Source organism: Ursus maritimus, unplaced genomic scaffold (assembly GCF_017311325.1).
Source record: "Ursus maritimus isolate PB19 unplaced genomic scaffold, ASM1731132v1 scaffold_16, whole genome shotgun sequence".
NCBI classification, from domain to species: Eukaryota; Metazoa; Chordata; class Mammalia; order Carnivora; family Ursidae; genus Ursus; species Ursus maritimus.
In genome coordinates this window covers 18592342-18614538 of record NW_024424008.1, presented here as the reverse complement: position 1 = coordinate 18614538, position 22197 = coordinate 18592342, and the positions used below count along the sequence as shown (strand labels likewise).

Below are 22197 nucleotides of genomic sequence, written 5' to 3'. Positions count from 1 at the left end.
AATTTAGTGAGCCTACCATGTGCCAGGCACTATGCTAGATTTTAGAGATACAAAAAATGATAAGACACGGTCTCTTGTAAACAAAATTTACAATAAGTGTAGTGGTTCTTCCAGTGGTATCCAATAATGTTACTGCCCTCAAATTCTCCCTTTAAAATAAAATTTTAAAGACAATTCCATTTCTATAGAGTGTCTTTTTAATTCTTGGGAATAAACTTAACAAAAGTAGTGCAAGGCTTGTACACTAAAAACTAAAAAGCCTACGGCCATATTCATATAGCCCATATTCATGAATTGGAAGACAGTATTGTTAAGATGGCAAGCTGATCATATAATTTATAGATTCAACATAACCTTTATAAAAAAACCCAACTGTTTTCGCTTTCTTTTCAGATATTGACAAGCTGATCCTAAAATTTATATGGAAATGCAAGCGACACAGAATAGCCAAAACAATCTTTGAAAAGAGAAACAAACATTGAATAATTTATACTTTCTGATTTCAAAACTTATTACAGTAATCAAGACAGTGTGGTACTGGCATAATGATAGGATATAGATGGGTGGAATGGAATTAAGAGTCCAGAAATAAACAGTCACATCTATAGTTAATTGATTTTTAACAATGGTGCCAACACAATTCAACAAGGGAAGGAATAGTCTTTTCAGCAAATGGTTTTGGGACAACTAATTATTTACATGCAAATGAATGGATTTGGATCCATACCTCACACCGTATATTAACTCAAAAATTAACTCAAAATGGATCAAAGTCCTACATGTAAGAACGAAACTAAAACTCATAGGAGAAAATAGGTACAAAACCTCCATGACCTTGGGTTAGGCAGTGGATTCTTACATATGACATCAAAAGCACAAGCAACCAAAGTGGAAAAAAATAAATAAAAATCCATGCCTCAAATGAAACTATCAATAAAGCCAAATAACGACCCACAGATGGAATATTTACAATGAATGTGATAAGGGTCTATTATCTACAATATATAAAGAACTATCAACAACAGAAAGACAAACAACCTAATTTAAAAATAGACAAAGATTTAAACAAACATTTCTCCAAAGAAGACATACAATTGGCCAATAAGCACACAAAAAGATGTCCAACATCATTAGTCATTAGGGAAATACAAATCAAAACCACAATGAGGCAGTGTACCCAGCAGTCCTGTGGATCTGTCTCTTGCTTCAACAGTGTTTGGATGGAACAGACCCAGAGACGCCCCTTCTACCAGCCTCTAACCACCCTCCAGCCTTTTCTCTAGTCATAACCTTCAGAGCCATCTTCTCAGCCTCCAGGACCAGTGAACACCTTATTTTGAGCTTAGCTCCTTATTACTAATCGACCATGAACTTCCAGATTCATCAGAATTATTCCACCAAGGTGGAGGCCTCCATCAACTGCCTGGTCAACATGCATCTGCAGGCCTCCTATACCTACCTCTCTCTGGGCTTCTATTTTGACCACAGTGATGTGGCTCTGGAGAACATGGGCCAATTCTTTGAGTTGGCGGATGAGAAGCCCAAGGGTGCTGAGTGTCTCTTGAAAATGCAAAACCAGTGCAGTGGCCACACCCTCTTCCAGGATGTGCAGAAGCCACCCCAAGATGAGTGGAGTAAAACCCTGAATGCCATGAAAGCCACACTGGTCCTGGAGAAGAACCTGAACCAGACTTTGGATCTGCATGCCTGGGGTTTCTGCACATGCAGATCCCCACCTCTATAACTTCCTGGAGAACCTCTTCCTAGGTAAGGAGGTGAAGGCAGGCACCAGGCAGCTTTTTAACCACCCTGGTGCCCTCTCCCAAGCTATGGACCAAATGGAAACAATAAAACTTTTCATAGCAAACAAACAAACAAACAAAAACCTACAAGGGGATACACTTCCCACCAGAAAAAGGTTGTGGTCAAAATGGATCCAAATCCTACAATAAGAGACAGACAATAACAAGTGTCAATTAGGATCTGGAAAAACTGGAATACATTGCTGGTATGAATAAAAGTTTGAAAAATTTTGACAGTTCCTCCCATTTTATAAAGTTCTGTATAAAAATGAGTAAATAGAAAAGAGAATCAGAATGAAAAACACCAATGAATTTTTTAGAGCAAACCTATAAGTAGGAAACTTCCAACCTAATGATGAACATGAGAAATCCAGAACTGGTCTATATCTCTCACGTAAGATTCAACCATGATGAAAACAAATAATAATAGTATTTTGACCTGCTCACATTAGTACACTCTTCATATCTTCAATCCTATAATCCCACTTAGATAAGCTGTGCTAAGGCTGTGAAACTGGTGATTTTACAAAGCTATCCCCACCACTACTGCCACTAAGGCCAAAAGGGATTTTTGAAGGAGGCCAGAAAAAAAAGAAAGCCACAGAAACAACAGGTGCTCTGAACAACTGGGGAGAGAGAGGAGAACTCCTCCTCAGGATGATCCTAAGAACTAGCAAATTTTCAAATCCCTGTTGGAGAGGAGACCCAAGTTAATTTACCTCCAAGTTCCTCTTTATTTCACCCCACAGTCCCTGAAAAGTGACATGTACACCACTGTTTAGTACTAATAGGTTCTGAGATGCCAGAGTTCACTTCCAAGGCAAAATAGCCTTTGAATTAAGAATCCTTTGTGTATATGTTTCCTTTGAGGAACAAACAGAAATTTAGTTGATTATTGACAAATTCATTTTTTAAATTCTGTGATCCATAAGACTTGGATATGTCTTGGAAGCAACATGGAATTGTGAATGAAGCACAGGCTTTGGAATCTAGAAAATCTGTTCTATCATTTTCTAGCTGTGTGATTTCAGGCTTGTAATAACACTTACATATCACTGGTTATTCTAACCAATTGAATAGGTTAACTCATTTAACCTTCAAAATAACTCTATATGTAGGTATTATTATTGATTCTACTTTAAAGATGAGGACCTGGGGCGCCTGGGTGGCACAGAGGTTAGGCGCCTGCCTTCGGCTCAGGGCGTGATCCCAGCGTTACGGGATCGAGCCCCACATCAGGCTCCTCTGCTATGAGCCTGCTTCTTCCTCTCCCACTCCCCCTGCTTGTGTTCCCTCTCTCGCTGGCTGTCTCTATCTCTGTCAAATAAATAAATTAAAAAATCTTTAAAAAAAATAAATATATAAAATAAAGATGAGGAACTGAAGTTTAGAGAGATAAAGTAGTTTGATCAAACCCCACAACTAGTAAGTGACAAAACTAGGATTCGAATGTGGTCACCTTAGTTCCAGAGACAACACTCCTATCTCATCATACTGACTTATGTGCTGTTCCTGATATTTTTTTTTCTTCATTGCTCTTTATTCAACTATAAAATAGAATGAATTCATAGGGACATCGTAAAGATTAAATAATATTTATGAAGCACTTTTTCTAGAAATATAGTAGGTACATGATAAATAGATTCTACTATGATGGTTATTAACACAGATTATGCTGTAGGGTCTAAAAGCAGCCCCATTATCTCTCCCAGAACTCAGTATTTCCAGATAGATATAAAGATAGATAGATGATAGATAGATAGATAGATAGATAGATAGATAGATAGATAGATGATAGATAGATGATAAATCTGTCAATATCTGGAAAATACACAAGTTCATGAAACTTTGGATAACAATGTAGAGAATTCTAGTATCAATTGCTCTGTAGTTTATGTATATGACTTAGCATTAACAAATATTATAACCACCTATGTTTTAACTTTTCTGAGTTACAACTCACAGAGTAAGAATAACATAAGAATACTTAAGGGTCATTTAATTCAAATTGCAAGCCATAGTAGAAATAGATTCTACAAAATCTCTGACCTCAAATTTCAAATTCCATTTTCATACTTCCATCTTCTTCATTATGTTACTTACCCATTGTTACAGAGACTTAATTTTTCAGAAAGTAATATCCTCTATTGAAATAAAATGAGCTTACCTTCATCTAAAAAAATTTTTTTAAATAATTAAATTAAGTTGAATCAGCCCTTCCATACAATTGTTCTAGTTTGAAATATTGATGTTAGGGGAGTTTTAAACTCAACTCACATTTAAAAGTCTCCTTGATGCATTGGTCCCCACTGTGTTCACTCCTCTGAATGATTTGTATACACATCTTTTTTTTTCTTCATTAAGTTATTACACCACTTGAAAGGAGGAAGCTTATCTTTTTGTTTGCCCTTGTAACTGTTACAGAGTCCAACACCATGCTTAGTATAAAGAAAATGTTTACTAAATATATATGCAAAAGAAAGAGGGAAGAACTAGAATAGGAGGAAAGAAGAGAAACAGAGAAAGCAAGGAAGAAAACAGAAAGGCAACTAAAAACTAACCAAAAAACTAAAAGTTAGAATGAAGAGAATTCTGTCTTCGTGAAATATATTTTATCTTTGTGAAAAACATTCCAGTATATATCAACTATTGCAAAGTTTATTCCACAATCTTTTTCATAACATTTTACTAATTATTTTAGTTTCTAGTAGTTGTTCTGGTAAAGAAAATATAAGATGGTATTTAGTCCATTTTCCTCAGAATTAACTAGCCTGAAAATTGGGTGATACTTTGGACTAGGAGGAGTTGTCAATTTTTCTGAAAAATCAGAAAGTGTTAGGTTTAGTTTTCCCATTTAAATACAAGTACTACTAGTGAGGTCTCAATGTAATTACACTCAATGCATAACATTTTCAAAACTAAGGTTTAAGGAAGGCCCACTATATGAATCCAAGCTTTGCCAGCTGCCAAGTAACCATTCTACGTCTGGCAGCTGTGGATGGTGAACAAAGCAACTAATGTAGCTGTCAGAAAGCCAAGTATTTTGTTTATGACCTCAATAGTGAATCATGAATACTGGCTAATTTCTGGCTAACATGTGCGAAGGGCATCCTCTTACTTTCTGTCAAGTCAGTAATGTTTAAAGGGGGCCATGTTACTCTGAGTTCAATAGATCTAGAATAATGGGTAAAAAATCTAATGATCTTAAAAATGGAAAGTCTAGAAAGAATTCAATACATCTATATAAGATAGATTATTTGCCCTACTTTTGATTTCTTTTTATCTGTTGCTTAAAAGTTCATAAAACTATAGGACTTGTATACCTGAAAATAGTTTAAAAACAAATGAAAACAATAGATTAAAAAGCATTAGTCCATCTAAAATTTTTTACGAACCAGTGAGCATGGCAATAGCCAATTTCAGATAAAAAGAGGGAAGCTCCGGGAGCTAAAGCAACACACAGCAGGTGAGTGACAGCAAAAGACAACACTGATGTCTGTGCCACCCATAGCAGATGTCAGGCCCTGACCCTGCCAAAACACACTGAAATGTGTGACCATCTCTGGTTTAGCACGAAAGATGGTTAAACTAATTGCTAAATTCTCAAAAAGTTGAGAAAATATAACTGAGCTTTCAGTCATTATTTTATTAATTCAGCAGACATTTATTAAGCAGTGAATCACAGACTAATGTCCAAGCATTCAAGACTAGAATAAGACAAGTTCCCTATTCTGACAATCTATTGTGATACAGATTCATAAACATAAATGGAAAAGGTGTTAATAAAGAACAAAGCATTAGATTATTTAGGAAAGGCTCACAGCTGCGTACAAAAAACTGAGAAGGGCATACCAAGCAAATGGGAGGGCATGGATAGAGGCACAGAACATAAAAGGACCTAGCTTTGGAGAAAAACTGAATTTGAGTGTAACTAGAGTCCAGAGTTTCTGTTGGGGGTATATGGGAAATGCAACTGGAGAAATATATTAGGATCAGATTATGAAAGCAGAGAGTGAAAACCTATAGAGGAAAGCAAGATGATGGCATGAATCTACTTATTTGGGGGAAAAGATGCCTCAGGTAGACATGTGGAAAAAGACTGCAGTGGGAAGGAGCTGGTGGCAAAAAGACAAATGTGGTAAGCCATTGTAATAATATACCAAGCAAAAGAACATGGAGGCCTGAAATAAGACACTGGCCATAAAGATAGCCAGGGGTAAATGCAAGAGATGTTTCTAAGGTAGAAGTAACAGGATCTGATGATTTATAGGATACAGAGGGGAGAAAAGAACCACATAAACTCCAAGCCTCTAACTTGTACAACTGAGATACTTATGGATCTGTACAGAGGAGAAACAAATGGAAGTGTAGCTTGAATGGTTTTATGAAAGGAAAAGCTCTGGAGACCCTAACCCACCCTAGATTAAAGACAAGGGTAGGATCTAGGTGAAGATACCTAAAAGATAGAAATACAAGCTTGAGCTCAGAAGAGAGATCAGTATTAGAGGTAAATATATGGGAGTCATTGGCATATATGTACTTAAAATAGGAAACAATTAGATGACTCAGGGAGAGTGCACAGAAGTGAAGTGAGAAGACCAAAGATGTGGGACCTGGAAACACTATCACTGAGTGAATTTCAAAAAGTATAGCCATCAAAGGAGACCAAAAAGAAATAAGAACATATTCATTCCAAATTGTCCAACTATTCCCATTATTCTACTACTATTGATCACCTGCTATGGACCAATCATGTGCCAGGGAGTAGAGATTTAAAGTGAACATGATAGAGTTTCTGCACAAGGATTGCTGATGAGTTTCATAAACAAATAGATTCTTGCAAAACTGTTGTACAGGTACTATAATACAAAACTTCACAGGCTGAAAGGAGAGCAAAGGATGGCACCTATTTAAAGAGACTCTGGACTCTGCGAAACAAACTGAGGGTTACAGAAGGGAGGGGGGTAGGGGTGGGGTAACTGGGTGATGGGTATTAAGGAGGGCAAGTGTTGTGATGACCACTGCGTGTTATACGCAACTAATGAATCGTTGGACACTACATCAAAAACTAATGATGTACTATATGTTGGATAACTGAACACAATAAAAAAATTTAAAAATGAATAAATATAAATAAATAAAGGAGAACCAAGAAAAGTTATATCGTGAAAGGAAAAGAGATTCACAAGAAATAGCATTAGTACTGGCACATGTCATTTCATGCAGACATTACTAAATTTGAATGTTGGCATTTACAGTCTGTATCTAGTTTCTCTTTTCAATAAAACATGCTAACTCTTCACCCCCAAAATATTTTCAGTGGTCACTTTATACATTCTGAGAGCATCATACAGCAACTGAGGCATGTCTAAGAGGCCATGAAAAGGAAAACAATTGTTATTATATAGGTTCTACACCCAAATTAACCATATTGAGACTATAAAGAAATCCTCCAACAATCAGAGGACTCTAGAAAGTCCTTTGAAATTACATAGAAATTATGTATTTTCCCCTAGATGGAAAAGAGTGCTAGAAGAGGGAAAAGAATAACTATTATAATGGATTGTTTTTTAAGTTGCTGAATGACATTTCATTTGATCAGTCACTGAGAATTCTGCATGCCAGCAAGATAGTGTAGCATGGTTTGACACTCCCAAGCATCATGAAACTTGTGCTCAGTCCCAGGTCTGCCACTTGCATGCTGGATTTTAACTTTTCCCTTTGTAAAATGAGTGATTTGAATAGAACACCCGAACATTCTGTGGCTCAATGAGTCTAACTCATATAAAGAAGAGACACGGTCTCTTAGAAATAAGCAACTAATATGCAAAAATATACAGCATGGCCAAGAAGTCCATATGTATAAGATTTTCTCCTCTGTGAATTATTTTTTTAATAACAATTCTACCTAATAACAGAGACCAAAAAACAACTAAAACATGCAGGAAATTAAAGTTTATATGGAGAATGGAGGAGAGCATACAGATCACTTCTACTCACCACACACACACGTACATTTTGTGTGTATTTTAGAACAATTAATATGCACTGAATTCTTAACATCTGCCAAACACTAAGTATTTCATACATGCTATGTTACTACTCCATAGCAACTCAATAAGGTAAAAAGTATTATTATTTTCATTTTACAGAGAAGGAAACTGAGACAAAGAAGTTAAATAGCTTGTTCAAGATTACAGAACTAATCACTGACAATAATGGGTTCAAACACAATTTATCTGAATCCACAGCCCATGCCCGTCACCATCCCACAAAACTAAATCTATAAATTAGGATAACTACAAGGAGGAGTCAAAGGAAAAGATTGAGTCCAGAATTGTATCAACAGATTGAAAATTAAATGCAGTGAGTCAGAGAAAGCCTCATGAAGGAGATGGATCTGAAGATGTGATTTAAAGAAGTGCTACTACAATATTGATCTAAATGATCCAAATGTGTTTCGTTTTCATGAAAAAACCCTAAGTTGAATATATTCATTTAAAGTCAACAGTTATCATCTAATCACCACAGTAAATTGTACTTCATGGGTCATAAGCACTACCAACTTTCCACACAATTTATTCTTCAATCATAGGGTTGCACAGTGCATATAAAGAGGGTAGACTGATGAGGGTCAAACCTCAGGTTCTAAATGGAAAACTTATGCATGAACCATTAGACAATTATATCCAAATATCTGTGACAGGGTATGAAAAACCAGACTGAAGTGTAATAAATCCTCTCTGACAGCGACAGCAGGAGAAAAAAGAAGGAAAAAAAATGAAGGTGTCTGTGTAAGTTGAGATAAGCATCACTGAGAAAAGAGTCAAGCTGCATGGGAGAATCTAAGAGTCAGCATTCTAGGGAAGTGGAATAAATTCTCAAAGGAATTCTTAAACCCAAAACAAATTAGAATACTGAAAGCACACTCAACAGCATTAGACAACCTATCAAAACTGAATTCTCTTAAGTCCAAGCAGCTGCTGTGATGTGTCATCATGTCGCTAAGACAGAAAACCCAATTACAACTTTAATGGCTACACCATAAAGACACTATGACTGGTGAGGTCCAGCAAAAAAAAAAAAATGCTGAGATTCAGAAAAACTATGGTAGGGAGTCTCTACTCCTCTGGCATTCAATAATAACACTAATCAGCATGAATCTCATTCATTCATTATTCAACAAATATTTATTGAGGCCCTGTTCTGAGCACTAGAGACACACTAAGATAAGTAATAATGTTCTTGTAGAGCTTTACATTCTGGTCCAATAAACAATTTTTAATGAAATAAATAGCATATCAGAGGATGTTAAATGCTATGAAGAAAAATATAGCAAGGAAGGGAAAATGAGGAACATGGGAGACTAGCACTCATGGGAAAATAACTTTAAATAGGATTGAGAGTAAAGGCCTCACTGAGCAGTTAACATTTCAGCAGAAACCTAAAGGAGATACAGGGACAACCCACATAAATATCAGGGTAAGAACACAGAACAGCCAATGCAAAGGCTCTGAGGCAAGAGTGTCCTTAGCATCTTATAGGGAAAGCCCACAGACTAGTATACTTGAAGCAAAGGGAGAGGAAAATATCATGGGAAATGAGGTCAAAAAGTAGTGGAGGTGGAGAGGCCAACTCATGTATGATCTTGTAGGCCATTATATGAACCTGGCTTTTATAATATTTGTAAACTGGAAAACTACAAAATTTTTAGCAGAGAAGTAACATAACCTCATCTACATGTTCAAAGATGGTAGAAGCAAGAGCAGAAGAGGACCGGTTAGGAGGCTGTTCTTATGAGTATATTCCTGGACACATCAGAATTGCTATCCATTCTTAAAGAATAATGGTTAAAGCTCAGTCTCTGAAGTGAAATCTGTGGGTTCAAACTCTGGCTCAACTACATACTCAAGGCTTGATGTCCTCCTATGTAAAATAAGAACCCAAAAAACTGTACTGAACATCAACTCTGCATCAGACCCTATTCTATCATCTCTACCTTTGAGTTTCTTTCAGAAGCAGACCCAGAGACAAGAATTTGAGTGCAATTTACTTATTAGGGAAGTACAGAAATAACATCAGGAGAGTGGGGAAGTGACATAGGCAAGGAAAGGAAGCCTATAAAATGTATGTTACCAAACCAACCACTGCAGTGGATAGCTGGAACTTAATCACATAAGGAAACACTGGGAAACAGACTAGAACACAGTACCAACTGTTCCACCCAAGGAGCAAGGGGGATGGAATCATATTTATACTCCAAGTCAGGTCAGTCATGATTTAAAGGCTGCTCCTAGGAATTATTCATTTCCAGGCACTTCCAGCCTGCCCCTATCTGTCTTTCATGAGCAGAATGGCCTTTTTTGGTTCTTGAAAAAGCCCTCAGGCACAGAGGGACACACACTGGCAGTTAGAAATCTTCTGGAGCACAGTGCCGTAGTCTGATCTGAGGGATACAGGTGGGGCACAGGAAGCAACTGCTGCATATCCATAAGAGGAAAAAAGACTGATAGCATATACCACAAAATGTTAACAGTGATTATTTCTGAATCATAAAATTATTTGTGCTTGTTATTTTCTTCTTTGTGAACTACTCATCTTTAAGATTCTGCAACAAATATATTATTACTTATATAATAAGATACCTGATATTATAATATTATGTCAAATATAGATATCTATAACAGCATGTTATCTCTTTTCCTACTGAGTTTTCATAATAACTTGGTGAAGAGTAGGGATTATTATCTCCATTTTATAAAGAAAACTGAGTCTCTGAGAAATTGAATGGATTGCTCAAAGTTGTATCACTAATTATCGGTCAAGAGGCCTTGAGCTGTAGATGTCCTGTTTCCATGACTTTTTCCTCTCTATAGACTTACCATCTTGACTATAGATCTTACCTAAGCCAAACTCTTTATCTTACAAATGAGAAAACTAGGATATAAAGTAATTAGCCCAAGATCACACAGCCAGTAAAAGAGAAGATTACAGGCCTTCAGAGTCCTGGTTTACATGAATCTGATTCATCCATAACACAAAGTTTAAGCACATGGAATCTGCACCTACACTATTTGGCCACACTACATGGCCACTTTAGCTGTATGACCTTCCCCTAAAACAGGGGATATGAAAACATCTAAATCAAGTTGTAAGTACTAAATAATTAAAATCCAAATAGTATGGTTAGGAGTAAGTATCATATAAATGTTTGCTCATTATTATCAGTATAATGTTGCATTGAAGAAAGAGAAAACAAATGGAGAGAGGAAAGAAACTGCATAGGAGTAAGGAATTGAATGCATCTTGGAGGGAAAGGGTTTTAACAATTTTAGTATAATCGTGTTCATATGCTAAAGAATCCTGAAAGTGCTTTCTACAGGTTATCAAGAATAATGCCAGTGGGAGGCAGGATGTATTTTTGGAGAAAAATACAGGTTGCTGGGTTTGAACTCTGGTTCTGCCACCGCGACCTGAACTTCAGAAAATTCTTAAACTCTCTGTATCAAGGTTTTCTCACTTACAAAACAGGAACAACAAAACTACCTAAAAATTCTTAGAAAAGTGCCTACTACATAGGAAGTAATCAGTAAATGTTATTCGTGTTATTATCGGATATACAGAGCTGCTTAATTAAATCTATTTTAAATTGGAAGAAGAGAACTGTAATGAAACATAACAGGATTCTATCTTGGAACCAAAAGGTACAATTCAATGCTAGGTAGGGATATTTACGTGGATGGGCTTGGGTACGGTACAGTATGGTGTTAGCACTTAATATTCTCCGCAACTTTGATGTGTACATGCTAAAACAATTACTACTGCTATATTGACTGACATATGAGAAAGAAATAAGAAATTGGCAAGTCAGTGAAAATAAAGGAGAGGAAACCATATATGAAAAGGAAAGGGGTAGAAAAGTCATCTCTCCCTTTAGGAGAATCAGCACCTAATTTTTTATATTAAAGATACACTGCATTTCACCTTCTTCAAAGTGAAAGCCCTGCCTTTAGCAAAATAAGCCAGATGCAATCTGCAGGGAACGGAGTATTAATATATATAAATCAAATACAAATCAGGGCCACCAGCAGCCCATAAGGCATTTCTGAATAAACTGGGAAAAGGTGCCCCTTCCTCAAAAAAAAAAAATTAACCTTCATCTGTTGAGAAACTGTCATAATAAAATGATTTTCTTAGAACTAGATACTTTACTGCCATCTGCCAGAAAACTGCAATGAATATACAAATTTTAAATTGTGTGATATGTATGCTGTCCCCTAGGATTGTATAGTGCAAACATGTACAACTGTGCTACAATGGCTCTGTTTGAAGTGTGCTTAATGAATGAAGTATTTGTCATAAAAATGCACTGTGCTAAATGCTGAAAATATAGATGGTTAGAAAATACAGTCTCAGCCTTCACGAAGCTCCCAATCAAATAAATAGTTACATTGTGGTGGAGGAAGTGCTGCGCTTGAAAGTGATACAATTTGTTAATGAAAACACAGGGGAGGGATTCCTAATCCTGTCTGAAGGAGTCTGTGTTAACAGATTTGCCCATACATTACTGGCAGTGATTATAAAAACTAAAACAGCAAGCCCCAATCATGCAGAGCAGGTTGATGTTCATCATTGTCACTCTCTGCTTCAGCTGAGAGATGCATGTTCATCACTGTCACTCTCTCCTTCAGCTGAGAGATGCTCTAAACTGAGAAAACAAACCAGGTTTGCTTCCAGACACAAACTCTCCTCACAGTGAGTAGAACTGTTAGACAGGCAGAGATAATTCATCCCACTGGAAAGAGAAGGTAAAGAAGGAAAGTGGAAGGGAATAAAAGAGAGTTGATAAAAATACTCTTCAAAGAAGAAAACAAAAAAGTAGAAGTCAGAAAGAATTAGTAAAAGGGGGATGAACAATGGAAAAGAAGAAAAACAAGTGACATAGGTAGTATGCTTTAGGGCACAGTGTGTGACTGCAGAAAATTAAAGAAAAAAAGAGGGAAAAATAAAACCAGAAAGCATAAAATGACAAAGGAAAAAGAAACCTGGGAAATGGAGAGGAAAAGTGGGATTTGGGTGGACTCCAAGACATTTGCAAGAGTAGTCTAGGGGCTCTCGTAACACAGAACAGAGATACTGTAAAAGACAGCACAAGTACAGACGTTGCGGGCAAGAAAGGGAATGGAAGAAAAATAATGATGGATCAACTTTAGATGAGTAGATGTGACAACTTGCAGAAATACAGTGCCGTATGCTCTATAATTAATTATATACTGTAATTTAGCTAATTTAGGAAGTGTGGAATTATATTTATATTGTATACACTGAATTGTTTTTAAGAAATGTCCTGTTTTTCAAATTAGAATTCAAGAATCCTAATAAATCCAACCATCTCTTCCCTGAGTTGATGTAAGGCAGGAAAGAACTCTCCCTGGTTGAGATTTTCTGTACCCCCTTTTTCTCCTGACAGTAAACATAGATGAAGATAAATAAGAAATAACATCAGCTGTGGCAATTTTCAAAAAGGAAATGCCGTCTCTTAGAACATTTGAGAAATGTCACAAAACCTACTTTTTACTTGTAGTCAAGCTTCAATTATCAAAGTATGGCATGATAATTTCAAAATGACTTCTCATGTTACATTAAGAAAACAACTAAAATACTGATTTTAAATTCTCAAATTGCATTTGATTTCAAGTTTATCATTTGAATTTGCAAGCAACAAATTTGTTGAAATATTTGGTTGGCAGGTTTGTTTAAAGGTACAATATACTGCTTCGTTACTACTAGTTTCTATTGCTTCACAGATGCAGCAAATTGTGCCTAATTGTGACGGTCAATATCATTCAGTCATATGCACACATCCACATTTTGAGCATGGGAAACTGGTAATTACTCTGTCCTTAGATACATCTAAATAAGGATAGAAGATAATTTTATTTTTCGATTGGTGGGAGTGAGAAGTGGTGTTGAGGGAAACAGTGATTTCAGCCTCATGCAAGGAATATCTAGGTAGAAATATGAGAATTCCAAAATAAAAGACAGCTCTTATTCTAGTCTAAAATAAGGAGAATATGGAACAGCAACCAGCTTCCTTATTCCTACTGCAACACATAAGAAAAACCCTTCTACTTCTACACTTGTGCCTGCAATGCTCTTTCCAATTCTCCAAATTTTCCTAAATTTAAGTATTTATGGTTTAAATAAAAAGCTTCTCCCTAAATCCATGTCATCTTCCCCCATGGCATGACACCAACGGGCTTTCAGTAATTGAACGCAGGTCCAATTTGAACTCTGATTAGTCTAAACCAACTACGGTAACCATATCCCCTTTTCCAGGCCTGAGCTAATCAACATAGTTCATTCTCCTGGTGACATTTTGAAGTTAGGAGTGTAATCTAAGTTGGCCCAATGAGACTGAGAAATTTTTATTTGTTTGATAGCTTACAGGAGGCACCCATTCTCTCATGTTCGATAGAACAAGGAAGCATGTAACCCACATTACTCTTGGCAGGTAGCCCGCCCGACTATGAGAAGGAACAGTCTCAGGATGACACAACACTGGGGATGACAAGGAGGTAAGACAGAAGGAACCTGGATTCCTGATGACATCCTTGATTCATTGAATAAAACAACCCTGAAACTTGCCCTACTGGATGTCCAGTTAGAGGAGTCAGTACATTTCCAGTTATTTAAACCAGGGATTTATACTGGGATTTTTGTCACATATCTGCTGAAATAAATAGCAGAAGTTAGTCATCATTATCTTCCTGTACATTACAAAGAGTAAAGCACTAAGTGTTATTAACCTCGGAGAGGTTAAGTAATTTGCTGAAGGTTGATGAGGTAGAAGGAAAAGACCTCAGATTCAAACCCTATTTTTTTTAACTCTAGTCCTATATTCTTTCCACTGTGATAAACTACCAGATTTGTCTTTTCCTACTAGAGAGTAAATTTTATGACAGTAAGAGAGGCAGGTCTTATACATTTTAGAATTCCATTCAAAAATGAGGCCACAGAATGATTTAGAGTGTAAGCTTTCAAAATATATGTTATTTTTTCATCGATACCCCATGCCTTTTTTGACAGAATAGCAACAAAGTAAAATAGAAGAAACTACAGGTTGAAAATGGACTTTATAAGTATCTCTGCAGCAATCTATTTATTAATCAGCAGACTATAACCTCTATAAGGCCAAGGGCCATATCTATTTTGTTTTGTTCACTGTTGTATCTCCAATATCAAACATAATATTTGGGATACAGTAGGTGCCAATGTACACTTTTAAATTGAATAATAAGTGAATGAAGTAAATTTCTTATTTTATACTTCTTCATAAAAATTATTTTCTTCTCTTGAAAAAGTCTGTAAGAGACTTTCTTTTGGCTCGGTCTTTGTGAAAAGAATAATTGGACTTGTGTTTAAAAACACAAAGAAAGAAAAACAGTATGTCCTTCTGTACACCTGCAGTTTGTTTTAATCATGCATTCATTCATTCACTCATAAAGTATTTATTCATCATCTACTAGGTGTAAAACCCTGAAGAGCACAAAAATATTTTTTCTTTTTTTTATTTAAATTCAATTAGCCAACATGTAATACATCATTGGTTTCAGGTGTAGAGTTCAATAATTCATCAGTTGCGTATAACACCCAGTGCTAATTACATCATGTGTCCTCCTTAATGCCCATCACCCAGTAACCCCAACCCTCACCCACCTCCCCTCCAGCAATTTGTTTCCTATAGTTAAGAGTCTCTCATAGTTTGTCTCCCTCTCTGATTCCTTCTCTCCCTTCCCCTATGATCTTCTTTTTTTTTTTTTAAGATTTTATTTATTTATTTGACAGAGAGAGAGGCAGCCAGCGAGAGAAGGGACACAAGCAGAGGGAGTGGGAGAGGAAGAGGCAGGCTCCCAGTGGAGGGACTTCGGGATCACACCCTGGGCCGAAGGCAGATGCTTAATGACTAAGCCACCCAGGCATCCCTCCCCTATGATCTTCTGCACTATTTCTTATATTCCTCATATGAGTGAAACCATATGATAATTGTCTTTCTCTGCTTGACTTATTTCACTCAGTTTAATATCCTCCAGTTCCACCCATGTCAATGTAAATGGTGAGATTGCATCCTTTTTGATGGCTGAGTAATATTCCATGATATATATATATATATAACAGTGCAATTGCTGCATCATAGAGTAGCTGTATTTTTAATTTCTTGAGGAACCTCCACACTGTTTTCCAGAGTGTCTGTACCAGCTTGCATTCCCACCAACAGTGTAAGAGGGTTCCCCTTTCTCCGCAACCTCGCCAGCATTTGTTGTTTCCTGACTTGTTAATTTTAGCCATTCTGACTGGTGTGAGGTAGTATATCACTGGAGCATAAAAATATTTAAAATAGTCCTGCCTAGGGACACCTGGGTGGCTCAGTCAGTTAGGCAGCTGGCTCTTGATTGCAGCTAAGGTCATGATCTCTGGGTCCCGGGATAGAGCCCTATGTCAGGCTCTGCACTCTCCAGGGAGTATGCTTGAGGATTCTCTCTCTCCCTCTCCTCTTCTTCTGCCCTTCCCCAACTCGTATTCTCTCTCTCTCAAATAAATAAATAAACCTTAAAAAAAATTCTTGCCTACAACTGGAACATCTTGCTATGGCAGAAAGTAAGAAAAGTATTGAAATAACGATAAGGATGTGTCTAAAGGACATAGAAGACCATTTAAAGGCACTTGCAGTTGCAAATCTGGGACAAACTGAATGCAATAGTAGATAAGGTTAGTAACTCATTACATAACATAGACTAAAATAAGAATCCATAAATAATACCTAAATAAACTGGAAGGAAAGTGAAAGTTTTTTCCATGCAAGAAAAGCTAACTAACAAATGTAGAAATAATTATGGAATGAGAGAATCTCCATTTCAACCACTGTAGTAATACCTGTTTCAGGCAAGAATAATTAATGGTAGGTTTGATCACAAACAGGCTATTTATATAGTCTCAAAGTATCTCCTCACAAAATACTCCTTAATAAGAAAGGGAAAAATAGTAACCCTACAGAAACTTGACACCATTTTAACTAAGTGATCAAAGTTAACATTATCAGTAATGGCATAAATAGATATCATGTGCCTCTTGATATGATGCGCTGGGAAGGATACATCATTTTTGCTGTATAAATGCATAACCTAAATTTAATCATTAGGAAATATCAGACAAAAAAAATTGAAAGAATTCTACAACATAAATGGCCTGTACTCTTCAAAAAATGTAATATGTGATCCTGGATTGGGTTCTTTTTCTTTTTTTTTATTTTTTTTATTTTTTATTACGTTATGTTAGTCCCCATACAGTACATCATTATTTTTTGATGTAGTGTTCCATGGTTCATTGTTTGTGTATAACACCCAGTGCTCCATGAAATATGTGCCCTCCTTAATACCCATCACTGGCCTATCCCAATCCTCCACCCCACTTTCCTCTGAAACCCTCAGTTTGTTTCCCAGAGTCTGTAGTGTCTCATGGTTAAGATTTTTCCCTTGATATAAAGACATTAGTGGGTTGATTGGGAGAATTTTAATAGGAACTGTGAGTCAGATATTAGTGTTAATTTCCTAATTTTGATATTTGTACTGTGAATATATTTTAAAATGGCCTTGTTTTTAGGAAATAAATACTAAAGAATTCAGGGGTAAAGAAGCATTATGTTTACAATTACAACCAGAGAAAATAATAGGTATATATAGAATGATGAAGTAAACAGGGTAAAATGTTAAGATCTGGGGAATATGGATACACAGGAAACCCATATACTATTTTTGCAATTTTCTGAAGGTTTAAATTTTATTTATTTATTTATTTATTTATTTATTTATTTATTTATTTATTGAGAGTTTTATTTATTTATTTATTTATTTATTTATTTATTTATTGAGAGTGACAGCTGGGGGAAGATGGGAGGCAGAGGGCAAGGGAGAGAGAGAACCTTAAGCAGCTTCACGCTCAGCATGGAGCTGATGTGGGGCTGGATCCAGCGACCCTGAGATCATAACCTGAGCTGAAACCACGAGTCAGACGCCTAACCAAATGAGTCACCCAGGCACCCCTAGGTTTAAAATTACTTTAAAATAAAAAGGTTAAAATAAAATAATTAGAAAAAATAAAAATAAGATATAATATAGTGTCTTCCATAAAACAGTTCATAGTTTGATAGATAAAACATACACTGCATGTGATGCTCCCATCTAAAACTGTCACTTAACTCCTTGATCAGACTTCAAGTCCTCACACAATCTGATCCTAATCTAGGCTTCCAACCATATATTCCTATTTCCTCTTTCTTGCTCACTATATTCCAGTCAAACTGAAGATTATACCTATTTTTTCCCTCTCATTCTGTTCATTCTCTGCCTAGAATTCCCTTAGCTCCATTACCCTAATTCTAAATTATGCTCATAAAAAACCCTCTTCACCAAGTAGATATAATTCCTCCTTCCTTTAATTTCCTATAAACTTTCATATTTCTCCTGTGATACAATCACTTTCTAATTTCTATTATGAATATGTGTTCACATTTATTTATCTCTTCAAGTAGCCTAGAAGATCTGAAAGGATAGGATCTAAGTTTTACTTATGGAACTAGTACAGTGACTTAGACAATAATAGAGATTCTATATTATTGATAACAATGATAATAATAATGGCAATGAGAGCAATAATAAAAATAGCAGGCATTTACTGAATGCTTAGCACATGCCAGGCACTGTTAAGTGATTTACAAGCTTACTGGATTAAGAAGTTGTGGTCCATATATACAATGGAATATTACTCAGCAATCAGAAAGAATGAGTTCTCAACATTTGCTACAACATGGACGGCACTGGAGGAGATAATGCTTAGTGAAATAAGTCAAGCAGAGAAAGACAACTATCATATGATTTCTCTCATCTATGGAACATAAGAACTAGAATGATCAGTAGGGGAAGAAAGGGATAAAGAAAGGGGGGGTAATCAGAAGGGGGAATGAAACATGAGAGACTGTGGACTATGAGAAACAAACTGAGGGCTACAGAGGGGAGGGGGGTGGGGGAATGGGATAGGCTGGTGATGGGTAGTAAGGAGGGCACATATTGCATGGTGCACTGGGTGTTATACGCAACTAATGAATCATCGAGCCTTACATCGAAAACCGGGGATGTACTGTATGGTGACTAACATAGTATAATAAAAAATCATTATTAATAAAAAAAAAGTGATTTACAAGCTTACAACAATCCTGAGGTAAGCACTATTATTTCCATTTTACAAATGAGGAAATAGAGACTTACAGAGGATAAAAACACGGATCTAATATCATGTAGTACGGGTTAAACATGTAAATAAAGCCTATATTCATTCCATTACGTCATGCTGCTAGTTGTTTTCCTCATTTCCCCTACTTTTTTCCTAAGGATGCCTTTATCCACTGGTCTTAGATCTTCTGGAGAATGAAAAAACATAAACCTATGCCTTACCCCATAAAACAGGGGGGAAAATGTAAGTGAATAACAAATTATAAATTACAGAAAACAGAATAGACTACTTCCAAGTCTTTCAATACATGTTGATTTTTTAAGTTTTGAAGCACAGCACCTAACAAGGAAAACATTGTTAAATACAGAAAATTTGAAACTTCAGTATTAAAAAAAATACTCCAGCGAAAAGGAAAGCAATGGAACTGGAAAATATTTACTCTATAAACTATAAAAGATTAATATCTATAATTTCATAAGAGTTTATTTAAATACTGCTGACTCAGTCTGCTACTGTAACAAAATGCCATAGACTGGATGGCTTATAAACTGCAGAAATGTATTTCTCAGAGTTCTGGAGGCTAGAAATCCAAGATTAGAGTACCAGCATCGTCAGGTTCTAGTGAGAGCAGACTGCCAGGCTGCAGGCCACCAACTTCTCATTGTATCTTCACATGGCAGAAGGGCAAGGGAGCTTTCTCACCTCTTTAATAATAATAGCACTAATTCCATTAATGAAGGCTCTGCCCTCATGACCTAATCACCTCCCAAAGGCCTCACCTCCTAATACCATCTCACTGGCATTAGGATTTCAACATATGAAGCTGGGTGGGACACAAACATCCAGTCTACACACCAACTGTATATTAAAACAACATAAAGACAATTATCATATGATTTCTCTCATCTATGGAACATAAGAACTAAGAAGATCAGTAGGGGAAGAAAGGGATAAAGAAAGGGGGGTAATCAGAAGGGGGAATGAAGCATGAGAGACTATGGACTCTGAGAAACAAACTGAGGGCTTCAGAGGGGAGGGGGGTGGGGGAATGGGATAGACTGGTGATGGGTAGTAAGGAGGGCACGTATTGCATGGTGCACTGGGTGTTATACGTAACTAATGAATCATCAAACTTTACATCAGAAACCAGGGATGCACGTATTGCATGGTGTACGGGGTGTTATACACAACTAATGAATCATTGAGCCTTACATCGGAAACCGGGGATGTACTGTATGGTGACTAACATAATATAATAAAAATCATCAAAAAAAAAAAAAGAAACCAGGGATGTACTGTATGGTGAGTAACACAAAAACATTAAAAAAAATAATAAAACAACATAGATGACTATCAGTTAAATGAACAAGGATATAAATAGAAAATTTATCATAAAATGAACACCTGATTTTAGTGAGGTTATGGTAAAATAAGTACACTCATACATTACTGGTAACACTTTAAATTGGATGGAAGAGCCATGAAAATACCTATAACCCTTGACCTAGTACTCCTACTGTCTAGAATTAATACCAAAGAAATAATTCAAAAGAGGGGGGAAAATGTATATGATTGAGAATGTCGATTATGGTGTCATTTTTTAATATGAAAAATTGGAAAAATTCTATCCTGTAGCAGCAGTCTAGTCATGAAAATTATTATATATTTATTGAACATAATACTCTGAATCTATTAAAAATCCAATTTTAAAAAGTTTAACAACATGGAGAGATGTTCATGATGCAATATGAGCTAAATTATAAAAAGCAAATTTTAACAATTCTGGATATATTTTCTTGGTAGCTCAGATTTAACCTCACGTCAGTGTTTGCCTGCAAATGGAACAAAATTGTAGAAGTATAATATTTGTCATTAAAAGCTGTTTTTTGGGCAATTCACACATATGTAACTGCAGCCAGCTTTTAATGGGACTGAACACAAAAGCACAACACTCAAGCAGAAAAACATTCTGCATCTTCATAAGAGCAAAGCTATTCAGTCAAGAAAGAAAGCCAGTGTAAAAAACCTTTTTGTTGTTTAGAATAATTAGCCTTTGTAATTTTTTTTTAATTTCTCAAAGTCAAACATACAGAAAGACCCAACTCTGCTGCCCTAAATACTCAAAACACATTAACTACATGGTTGCTTCTCTTAGCTATACTATAGTATGGGGCTTTTTTCCTTATTGAATATTTATTTCCTTATCGATTTTTCTTTCCTTTCTATTTCCTTATTACTTTGAGTCTGCACAGAACAGAGGTTATCTTGCTCAGAAAGTGGCACACTTCGATCTACATAGTATAAGTATATATAATCACCCACTCATTCATTGATAAACACGTTTGAACGTTACTCTAAAGCACTGTGATAAGTACTGGAAGTACATAGAACAAAACATGGTTCACACATTCTTAAGTACTCATATTCTAAGAAAAGGTAAACATTTTACAAACAGTATTATTCACTGGGATAAATACTAAACTAGAAGTTGTGCATGATGTGTTACGCGACTATAACTGGAGGAAGGACTAATTCTAACCAGCATAATCAATCAGGAAAGTTCCATTTGGTAAGTGAGGAAGGTAACGTTTGAACTGGATCTTGAAGTACAGATGGTTTTTTATTACATAGAGAATTTCTGTTCATCTCCCTCTCTTCTTTAAAAAAATTAAAAAACTGTCATTAAGTGCCATCATGTTCAGAATTGGTCCCAAGTGCAGGGCTATTTATTGGCATATTAGTGCTTTTTGTAATTGTTATAAAGACGAGAAGGTGATATTCTTTAAACTTTCTAAAAAGGACCACATCTTATGTGCATTGGCTGCCAAGAAGGTCATGAAATGAAAGCATTAATTTATTTGAGTTAATGTGGCAACATCACTCTGTAAAACCAATTATTCACTGAGCATCTACTGTGTGCCCAGGATCTTTGCTAAATATTAAGGATAAGAGACAGACAAAGCAGTACCCCTGTCCTCACTGATCTGGTAGGTGAAACAAATACAAATGACTCAAAAAAATTTAGCCTATATATTTTAAACTCTATTCAACCATCTAGTTATTAATTTCCTCACATAATACCTAAGACCACATATTTTAGAGCGAACCA

General features: G+C 36.0%; 1 protein-coding gene across 1 annotated transcript in view; it reads left to right on the top strand.

Annotated features, from left to right (window-relative positions):
* Nucleotides 1-1366: 1366 nt before the first annotated feature.
* LOC103675339 (ferritin light chain 1-like) overlaps nucleotides 1367-22197 on the top strand; it is a 61216-nt gene continuing 40385 nt past the window's right edge. The window contains 3 exon segments of the mRNA XM_040631327.1: nucleotides 1367-1714; nucleotides 1716-1812; nucleotides 14317-14380. Coding sequence (XP_040487261.1) covers nucleotides 1367-1714; nucleotides 1716-1812; nucleotides 14317-14380 — 509 coding nt within the window.